The 9801-nt window shown below is 36.9% G+C and overlaps 1 protein-coding gene across 4 annotated transcripts; it reads left to right on the top strand.

Annotated features, from left to right (window-relative positions):
• The first annotated feature begins 1085 nt into the window (after nt 1-1085).
• On the top strand, nt 1086-9471 carry slc2a1c (solute carrier family 2 member 1c). Of its 4 annotated transcripts, none has more exons than XM_080870557.1 (11): nt 1086-1299; nt 1619-1703; nt 2151-2249; nt 2960-3120; nt 3209-3449; nt 6040-6118; nt 6360-6544; nt 7068-7184; nt 7419-7520; nt 7801-8004; nt 8484-9471. In XM_080870557.1, the coding sequence occupies exons 2-11, from the start codon at nt 1689-1691 to the stop codon at nt 8661-8663; spliced, it is 1383 nt and encodes a 460-aa protein (XP_080726683.1). In that variant the 5' UTR covers nt 1086-1299; nt 1619-1688; the 3' UTR covers nt 8664-9471. The 4 variants fall into 4 exon arrangements, with proteins under 4 accessions (XP_080726683.1, XP_080726681.1, XP_080726680.1 ...); XM_080870555.1 differs by having other exon boundaries at nt 1089-1299; nt 1588-1703; nt 5956-6118; XM_080870554.1 differs by having other exon boundaries at nt 1089-1299; nt 5956-6118.
• The last annotated feature ends 330 nt before the right edge of the window (nt 9472-9801 follow it).

Below are 9801 nucleotides of genomic sequence, written 5' to 3' on the forward strand. Positions count from 1 at the left end.
CTTTTCGGAATAGTATATCTGGGTGAACACTGGAGATGAGTTCATATCACCTATAACAATCACTCAATCATAAGGTTTATTTGGATGACTATTAGAAATCAGAGAGACACAATTATGCCAAAATCAGATAGAAACTTATTATTGTTTTACGTGTTCCCCCTTTGCATAGTTTCTGTATTTGACTGCCATCATTAAAGTTTTGGGTAACGCTGTAATGTGCGCAGTAGATGAATAGGGACCATTTTAGAGCAGTTCCTTTGTAAATACACACAAAAAACGCAGGAAGAGTTTATCACGTCAGCAAACATACTGACATTTTGAGACTAAACTTGCATTTCCGTGCTAGTATTCTTCTGATGGAAGCAGGAGGAAGAGGAGTGAAAGTACACATACATGCTTATACTTCATCACAGTATTATCAATAAAAGCCCTGAGGCCCTAAATTGTGACAGCATTGTGTGATGGGTGTTGTCGTTTCCATCCACATGCCACCTCTGCAGCAGCAGTTCTTTACCCTAAATTTCCAATTAGTTAACCTCCCATTGTAGTTAATCTTTGTTGTTTCAATTAAATTCTCTAAAGCAATTTGTTTTAAAAGGGCAAACCATACAAGAATACAGATTTATACTTCCAAAAGACTCCAGCCTGAAAAAACAAACAAACTACCATGCACAGATGTGTGTCACTTGGGGGATTCCAAGACAGAAAATGCTACCAGGTGCCCAAAGAACATATCAGCCAAAGCATGGGAAACCCTGCAAAGAATGCAGTACGACCTCGTGATAACACGGACATTTAGGCTTTGATAAACTTTAGCATGCCACACTATAACAAAAGTACCTGACTTTTTCCATCTTTGATAAATGCGATTATAAACCGTGGCCTACTCAAAGCACCAAACGGTTCCTCTTAAAACCTTAACTGGGGGCAGTTTTGCGGTTTTCAAAGCAATTTGAGGTTTGAGTGCTGCAGACCCAGAGTCAGTGGGAACTCAGGATGTTGATCAGCTGATTCACGAGAACCAGAGGAGGCCCACTGCTGCCATTTTATCAGATATACCTCAAATTCACCAGCTAGGTGTGACTTTGTCACTGTGGTCACTGGTACAATGTGTGTGTGTGTGTGAAGTTTCAGCTGGTAGTTGGTTTAGATACACAGTCATATCTAAAACTCAGGGATGAAGAAGCGATCAACGTAGGACACTCAGGAACAGTGGTGAGGACAATCTTATATAGATGATATGGTCTTCCAACTTTGTTTCGGGACAAATCAAGCAGTCTGGTTGATGCAGTAACACAGGTAAGCATGCAAAAAGACAAGCAAAAATATTTGTATGCAGTAAGTATATAGTTTCATATAGTTGCTTGATTTTTATTTGATGAAACATGTTTTGTGATGCTGTAGGGGAACCGCACTGTGGTTCAAAAACATTTAGTCATATACACTGTATTTGATATATATATGTATATGAAATTTGCACTGCAGAAAAAAATCTCAGTGTCTCTGGTTGTTAGCCGAGTCTTTTTCTTATCATTTTGCGGCAAACTCCTATACTACCACTAATGCTTCCTAAACTACAACTGCTAGACTTCCCCCCCCCACTATCTGGTTTTTACAGATAACAAAACCAGGAGAAAAATAAATGCACATACATCCCGAGGGAGTGATACACCATCTCAGACAATCAAATGGCATCTCAGGAGGTTTGTTTGAATCAATGCTTTTCTGTGAACGAGTGAATGAGGCAGAATGAACATAGCGAGGCAGTATCACTTACTCGACTAAAACTCTGGACATGTTGCCAGTGCGCCAAACCCTTGTTGTTCTTGCCAAGCTGGACTTTTACAAGTACTCATATGATTGGCCTGGTTGCTGGAATCATGGGAGGGATCAGGAATGTTAATCAATGAACTGAGGTCATAAGGTTAGAAATCAGTAATGGATTGAGTATTTGTCTTCTATCTGCTTAATCATAACCATAACTACTTTGGATTTTTATGATGATTGTAGTCAATCCAAAATAAGAAAGAAAAAACAAGAATGTAAAGGGTTAAAATGACCTAATTAAGAGGTAGCGTTCTCTTATTAGTTATGAATTAAAAGATATAAAACAAGAAATGGTGCTAACCTCAATTCTGTTTCTGCGGCAGAGCCATCTGACAGCCACGCTTGTGACGTCCATCCTGGGAGCGGTGATCGGCTCCCTGCAGATTGGTTACCACACTGGCAACATCAACGCTCCGGCCAAGGTGAACAGAGCTAGCAGCATCTGAGGGACAGCACACAGATTTATGTTTCAAATTGTATTATAAGTGTGATGTGTAAATTAAAATCTATACAAAGCAATCTGCATTGATCAATAGAATTACTTTTGGAAGTATAAAACTGCAACAAAACATAACTCCAGACATCAAAAAGTAGACATTCTCGTCTGGCTGATATTCCATAAAAGGCCTACATTGTCCAGATATAACAGTTATGCAGAGGGGAATGCTGGAAAGCATGCTGCCTGTCAAACATATTACAGAGCCTCAATAAAGCACTAAATAAGGTAACTCTCCGTCTCAGCTTTGGATTTGGCTCCCTTTTTTGGAATGGTTTTCCATTTTCACAGGTATACTGTTCTAACTTTACAAAATGAAGCAGTTGTTCTACCCACTCAAAAATCCCAAGACAATAATTCCTGAAATAGTTCTTGTGGAGGAAGTATTTCTGTTACAAAAGAAGCAACACATGAATGATTTTGAACACTGTATTAGTCATCTATGGAAAAAGAGGAATAAAAACATCTTTGTAAACTCTTTTTGTGTGTGTGTGTGTGTGTGTGTGTGTGTGTGTGTGTGTGTGTGTGTGTGTGTGTGTGTGTGTGTGTGTGTGTGTGTGTGTGAGTGAAAAAACATGTCATTGCATCTAATTGAGTTACCAGTGCAAACTGATTAACTTTGGCATTGTTGTTTAGATTATCGAAGAGTTTTTCAACAATACCTGGAGAGCCAGACACAACCGATCAATCTCAGATCACAGTCTTACTTTCTTGTGGTCACTCTCTGTCAGCATTAAAGATTTTGGAGCCTTACTGGGCTCGCTGGGAGTCAAATATTTGGCAGATTCTTACGGCAGGTAAGAAAACCAAGCTAACTTTTGTAAAGTTTCCAACAGTGCTTGCTTCCCCCCACCCCTCCTTATAAATTTGCTTGTTCCCCTCCAGGCGTAACTCCATCCTGATAGTTAACGGTTTGTCTGTGGTCGGAGCATGTTTGATGTTTGCCTCCAAAGCCAGCGAGTCATTTGAGGTCCTCATCCTAGGGCGACTGGTTTTTGGTCTGTTCTGTGGCCTGGTGATGAGCCTTAACCCCCTCTATATCCAGGAAGTTTCCCCCACCAACCTCAGAGGAGCATTTGCTACACTGAACCAGGTGTCTTTCGCTGCAGGCATCCTGGTGGGTGTGGTGAGTTGAGCTTACATTTAACTTACTTCTTACTGCTCTTGGTAAGGAGACACATTAAATTCTGTTCTTTTCATTCAAATTCTGTTCTTTTCATTCAAATTCTATTGTTTGTTCTCAAATTCTGTTCTTTTCATTCTTTTTTTTTTTTTTTTTGCCTGTCCCATTTGGTTCTTTAGCCGTCAGAATTGTTGTCTGAAGACCAACAAGGATACCCAATGGATTTATTTTGCCAAATGGATCATCGTGGCATTGCCGTATTGGTCCATTTGATCGATCTTTGTTTTTATTATTTATTTTATTTTATTTTCAGTTGTTACAGACGGGACAGACATGAGTGAGGGATAGGAAAGGGAGAAAGAAAGAGGAAGGAAAAGAAAAACAGAAGGGGAGAGGGACAGTGAGAAGGGGGGGGGGGGGAATCTCCTGGATCACCTGTTGAGAGAAAAATAATGTTCTTTTCATTCAAATTCCGTTGTTTTCATTCAAATTCGATTCTTCTCATTCTAATTCTTTTCTTTTCATTTTAATTCCGTTGTTTTCATTGAAATTCCTGTGCTTTCATTCTAATGCTTTTGTTTTCATTCAAATTGCGTTCTTTTGATTCTAATTCTTTTGTTTTCATCCAAATTATGTTGCTTTCATTCAAATTCTGTTCTTTTCATTCAAATTCTGTTCTTTTCATTCAAATTCTGTTCTTTTCATTCAAATTCTATTGTTTGTTCTCAAATTCTGTTCTTTTCATTCACATTCCGTTGTTTTCATTCAAATTCTGGTGCTTTCATTCTATTTTTTTTTGTTTTCATTCAGATTACATTCAAATTCCGTTGTTTTCATTCTAATTCTGTTGTTTTTATTCAAATTCTTTTGTTTTTATTCCAATGCTGTTCTTCTCATTCTAATTCTTTTCTTTTCATTTTAATTCGGTTGTTTTCATTCAAATTCCCGTGCTTTCATTCTAATGCTTTTGTTTTCATTCAAATTGCGTTCTTTTCATTCAAATTCCATTATTTTGATTCTAATTCTTTTGTTTTCATTCAAAATCTGTCCTTTTCATTCACATTCCGTTGTTTTCATTCAAATTCGATTCTTCTCATTCTAATTCTGTTCTTTTCATTTTAATTCGGTTGTTTTCATTCAAATTCTGTTCTTTTCATTCAAATTCTATTGTTTGTTCTCAAATTCTGTTCTTTTCATTCACATTCCGTTGTTTTCATTCAAATTCTGGTGCTTTCATTCTATTTTTTTTTTGTTTTCATTCAGATTACATTCAAATTCCGTTGTTTTCATTCTAATTCTGTTGTTTTTATTCAAATGCTGTTCTTGTCATTCTAATTCTACTCTTTTCATTCAAATGCTGTTCTTTTCATTCAAATGCTGTTCTTTTCATTCTAATTCTCTTCTTTTCATTCTAATTCCGTTGTTTTCATTTCAATTCTGTTGTTTTCATTCAAATTCCCGTGCTTTCATTCTAATGCTTTTGTTTTCATTCAAATTGCGTTCTTTTCATTCAAATTCCATTATTTTGATTCTAATTCTTTTGTTTTCATTCAAAATCTGTCCTTTTCATTCACATTCCGTTGTTTTCATTCAAATTCGATTCTTCTCATTCTAATTCTGTTCTTTTCATTTTAATTCGGTTGTTTTCATTCAAATTCTGTTGTTTTCATTCTAATTCCGTTGTTTTCATTCTAATTCCGTTGTTTTCATTCAAATTCTCTTCTTTTCATTCTAATTCCGTTGTTTTCATTCAAATTCTGGTGCTTTCATTCTATTTTTTTTTGTTTTCATTCAGATTACATTCAAATTCCGTTGTTTTCATTCTAATTCTGTTGTTTTTATTCAAATGCTGTTCTTGTCATTCTAATTCTACTCTTTTCATTCAAATGCTGTTCTTTTCATTCTAATTCTCTTCTTTTCATTCTAATTCCGTTGTTTTCATTTCAATTCTGTTGTTTTCATTCAAATTCCCGTGCTTTCATTCTAATGCTTTTGTTTTCATTCAAATTGCGTTCTTTTCATTCAAATTCCATTATTTTGATTCTAATTCTTTTGTTTTCATTCAAAATCTGTCCTTTTCATTCACATTCCGTTGTTTTCATTCAAATTCGATTCTTCTCATTCTAATTCTGTTCTTTTCATTTTAATTCGGTTGTTTTCATTCAAATTATGTTGCTTTCATTCAAATTCTGTTCTTTTCATTCAAATTCTGTTCTTTTCATTCAAATTCTATTGTTTGTTCTCAAATTCTCTTCTTTTCATTCTAATTCCGTTGTTTTCATTCAAATGTTGTTGTTTTCATTCAAATGTTGTTGTTTTCATTCAAATGTTGTTGTTTTCATTCAAATTCTTTTGCTTTTATTCAAATTATGTTCATTTCATTCAAATTCCATTGTTTTCATTCAAAATCTGTTGTTTTTATTTAAGTTCATCAAAATCCCATAATACACAAATAAGGATTTATACGATACATGGATATGACATGAAACTAGCTGCTCGTGTGCTGCAGGTGGCTGGTCTCGAGATAGTGTTGGGCACAGAGCATGACTGGGCCATGATGCTGTCCCTGTCTCTCATCCCGGCCCTCACACAGTATGTGATCCTACCCTTCTGTCCTGAGAGTCCCCGCTATCTGCTCATCAACCGGCAAGAAGAAATCAAGGCCAAAAGTGGTAGGTTCCACTCACTGGACTTACTGTTCATATCGTTTAATAAATCATCCTCTCTCTAAAGAGATTACTCTTTTGTATTATGATATATTAAAAGAGATGAATTCATTTGTATGACATTCTCAAGTTGGTTCCAGAAGTTAAAATGCAGAAATGGTTTACTACGGTTTACTATCCCAGCTTTGTGGATTTCACCTAAACATCCCCTTAGAATATGTTGAAAGTTGTTTCTTTAATCCTGCAGCCCTGCTGAGGCTGAGAGGCAGAGCAGAAAATGTATTTGCTGAGCTGGAAGAAATGAAAGAGGAAGCTGCTCACACACAGAGTCGTGTCACCATCCAGGATTTCTTCAAGAAACGCAGCTACAGGCAACCGATCATTATTGTCCTGATTGTTAGCCTGGGAAGCCAGCTCTCTGGATTCAATGCGGTTAGTGATAAAATCCTCTTAATCTGAAAAATATTTCTCTGACATATATTTCTCATTTTCTATGTGTTGAAATAGATGAAGTAAAAGCTCCTGGCCTCAACTTTAGCTTTACCTTTTTCCTTGGTGTCATGCTATGGTAACCTAACTCTGAAAGACACCAACAAACTGATGCAAAATATGAACTGATCAGGCAAACTGATCAGGTTAAGCTGCTATTTACCAGTCTCTCTGTACCTGACAGCTGCAGAGACTGGCCAGTTCCATCTTACATGAAGACACCCATCCCTTTTGTGGGGATTTTTAGCTTCTTTCCTCTGGATGGAAAGGTGGCTTACTCACTTTTGGAGGGTGCCTCAAGGAGTACTTGGCATTTCTACATTGGCTTCTTTTCTTTTTCAGTTTTGCACACTTGCTGTAACCCTGAGAAGAGCTTGAGGCAATATCTCAACCCTAAAAAAACCCCCATTGAAATATTTCTCAGTTACTCACTAAACTAAACTAAATTCCTGTGCTTTTCTTCCAGATAATCAACTATTCCACCAAAATGTTTCAGGCCAAGTTTGACCAGGCCAAATATCTCACACTGGGTGTTGGGGCCGTCAATCTGACGTTCACTTTGGTAGCAGTAAGTACAAACCAAGTGCTGATCCTTTATATTGCAGTTCAGTGTGTTTTTGAATGCGAAACAATATTATTTATTATATTTAATAGGTTGCTCAATATAATCATTAAATCAGCTGTGCCCTATTTTGTTGATTTTGTCACAGAAAGCATGAAGTTTTGTCATTATTTCTTCATGAATGGTTTAACAGCATGAACCACAAAAGGGATAGTGTTGCATTTTAATACCAGTGTGTTGTTTTTTCCTCTCCAGTTCTTCCTGATGGAGAGGGCAGGGAGGAGGCGGTTGCTCCTGACTGGTTTCATCTCCATAGCAGTGTGCAACTTAATCATGACCGTAGTCGATTCTGTCCTGGTAAAATCATCTATGTGTGGTTGTTTCCATTTGTGCAGAAAAAAGTTATGTGCTGGTTTTGAATGTATATCCAACTTCTGCAAACCCGATCTTATGACATGATTAAATGGATAATATGAAAAATAAACCATGGCATAGCTTGGAGGATGTTTGAAAAGGAAGCTTCAAGTTTAAACAATAGAGAGAAAGACACCATCTACATGTTAACCTAACAGAATTTTCTACATGTCTACATGACTAACCTACAACCATCCTTCCAATTTATTATTTTACTGTGTAGCATCTGGTCCCAGAACTCAGAAGCCTACAAGTGCTGCTGGTTTTCTGCCTGACTTCAGCCTATGAGCTGGGCCCAGGTCCGATCTCCTGGTTCATTGCTGCCGAGCTGTTCGACCAGTCTGGCAGACCTATAGCCATGGCCTTCAGTAGCCTGCTCAACTGGGGAGGGAAGTTTGTTCTGGCACTTCTCTTTCCTCCATTACTGGTGCGTAACATTTATACCGTTGGCCTGCATGCTGTATGACCAAGCAAGACTTCAGGGGAAACTTTAAAGGTGGATTTCTTGTTTGCTTTTGTGAGTTTGCTTACACCTCAGAGAAATAGCTGTTAAATACAGGCCATAAATCTGCTCCATCTGTTATACTGCACATCTGTATCTATAGCAAAACATATAAATCTATTGCTAAATCCTTTAAATCCAGCTTGAAATAATGTAATAAGTAATTAAATTACAGTTAACAAAAGAAGCATCTGTTCCCTATAGTGCAGCAGAAACGGCAGCCAACATGAAATTAAGACCAGTGAACCAAATCAATACCTTTTGTATTTGCTTTCTTTCCTTCTCTTTTTAACATTGTTTTGCTCTTGTGGTATGAGATTCCCACCTCAAGTGACCATTCCTAGGTAAGCAGAGGTCAAATAAAAACATTAAAAAAAGGATTCTTGTCTGTCTGTCTCACACAGAAAATCTGTGGTGCTTATGTCTACCTCCTTTTTATGATCGTGGCTCTGCTCGCCTTCACCTTCACCTGGATTCGCCTCCCGGAAACAAAGGGTCGTACATTTGATGACATCGCAGAGGAGTTCAGAGGAGCAGAGGGCATCCCGTTGCACAATAAGACTGTATTCAACACTTTCACCTGAGCAACGTGTCAGTTTTGATTGATGGTGGTCAATAATCAGTGTGTAACGAGTCAATTCAATTTAAAGCAACAAAAAATATGCTACAAAACTGTTTTGAATATAAATCTGGTGCTCACAGCATTGAAAATTTACTTTTAAATAACAAATCTTTAACACAAAACAAGAAAACCACAAACGCCAAACCATCTTATCAATGCAATTGCTGTTACTCAAAGCACGCACAGATATTATTTATGCAAAGACATTTTAATACTCAGAGCTCAAAAATGATAATTATTCAAACTCAGAGCACCAAAATTTAACTCCATTAGGTACAGGTTCTGACTCTTACTTTTACCTTACTTCTTTAGGCTCTCCAGCAAAATGACACTAAAAAAATGATATTAAAAGTAGATTATAGTTTATATTTATCCTGCATGTATGAGGCATTTTGTGGTCATTGTGTTGTTATTTTGTAAAAGCACTAGGGGGAGATTGTGGGAATAGTGGAAAAAGTTTGCAACACATTCTTTGCATAGTTTATAGCTTGTAAAAACGCTGGATTTATTTCCACACCATCAACCAAGCCTCTTTTTTTTAATTTTAACACACAAGTGTACCGTGACACACTGCCTGGCAAACAAGAAAGTTAGAACACTTCCAGCATGTCCAAAATGTTTAGTAGAGTTCCTGTAACTTCTTTCCCTCTTGTTATTTCCATAAATCTGCTAGTTATATCTTAACTTAATATCAGGTAGCAAATGAGATTATTGTAATTCTTAAAAATGGTTTTGTAGTGATCCAATTAGATGTTTTTGCTTATCTAAAAATTGTAGCCTAGTTTAAGGCACCATCTGTACCTGATCTCCTATGGAGCCTTTCTTAGTTGGATTCTCAGCGGTGCAGCCTTACAATTCATTATTTGTGTGCAAAATCTCACATGTCTCTGAATTGTGTATATTTGTAATATGCCTGAAAACCAACCACAGCTCTGAGGATAAATATGTGATCCAACACGATCCACTTTGACTCGCAGGAACCGCAGAGGGAGTGAGACCAGGAGATTAGAGGACAAGTTTGGCTTTTAAAACAGCAGGGGGTCAGAATAAAATGGAAATGAATAATGCTGTACTTGTCTATTCAAAGTCAGTTTCTAATA

This window comes from Rhamphochromis sp. 'chilingali' (genome assembly GCF_963969265.1).
Source record: "Rhamphochromis sp. 'chilingali' genome assembly, chromosome: 21".
Lineage (NCBI taxonomy): Eukaryota > Metazoa > Chordata > Actinopteri > Cichliformes > Cichlidae > Rhamphochromis > Rhamphochromis sp. 'chilingali'.

Coding starts and splice junctions, on each gene's coding strand:
- slc2a1c (XM_080870555.1), top strand. Junction 2,250..2,959: donor ACATCAACGCTCCGGCCAAG/GTGAACAGAGCT, acceptor ATTGTTGTTTAG/ATTATCGAAGAGTTTTTCAA. Junction 8,005..8,483: donor TTCTCTTTCCTCCATTACTG/GTGCGTAACATT, acceptor TGTCTCACACAG/AAAATCTGTGGTGCTTATGT.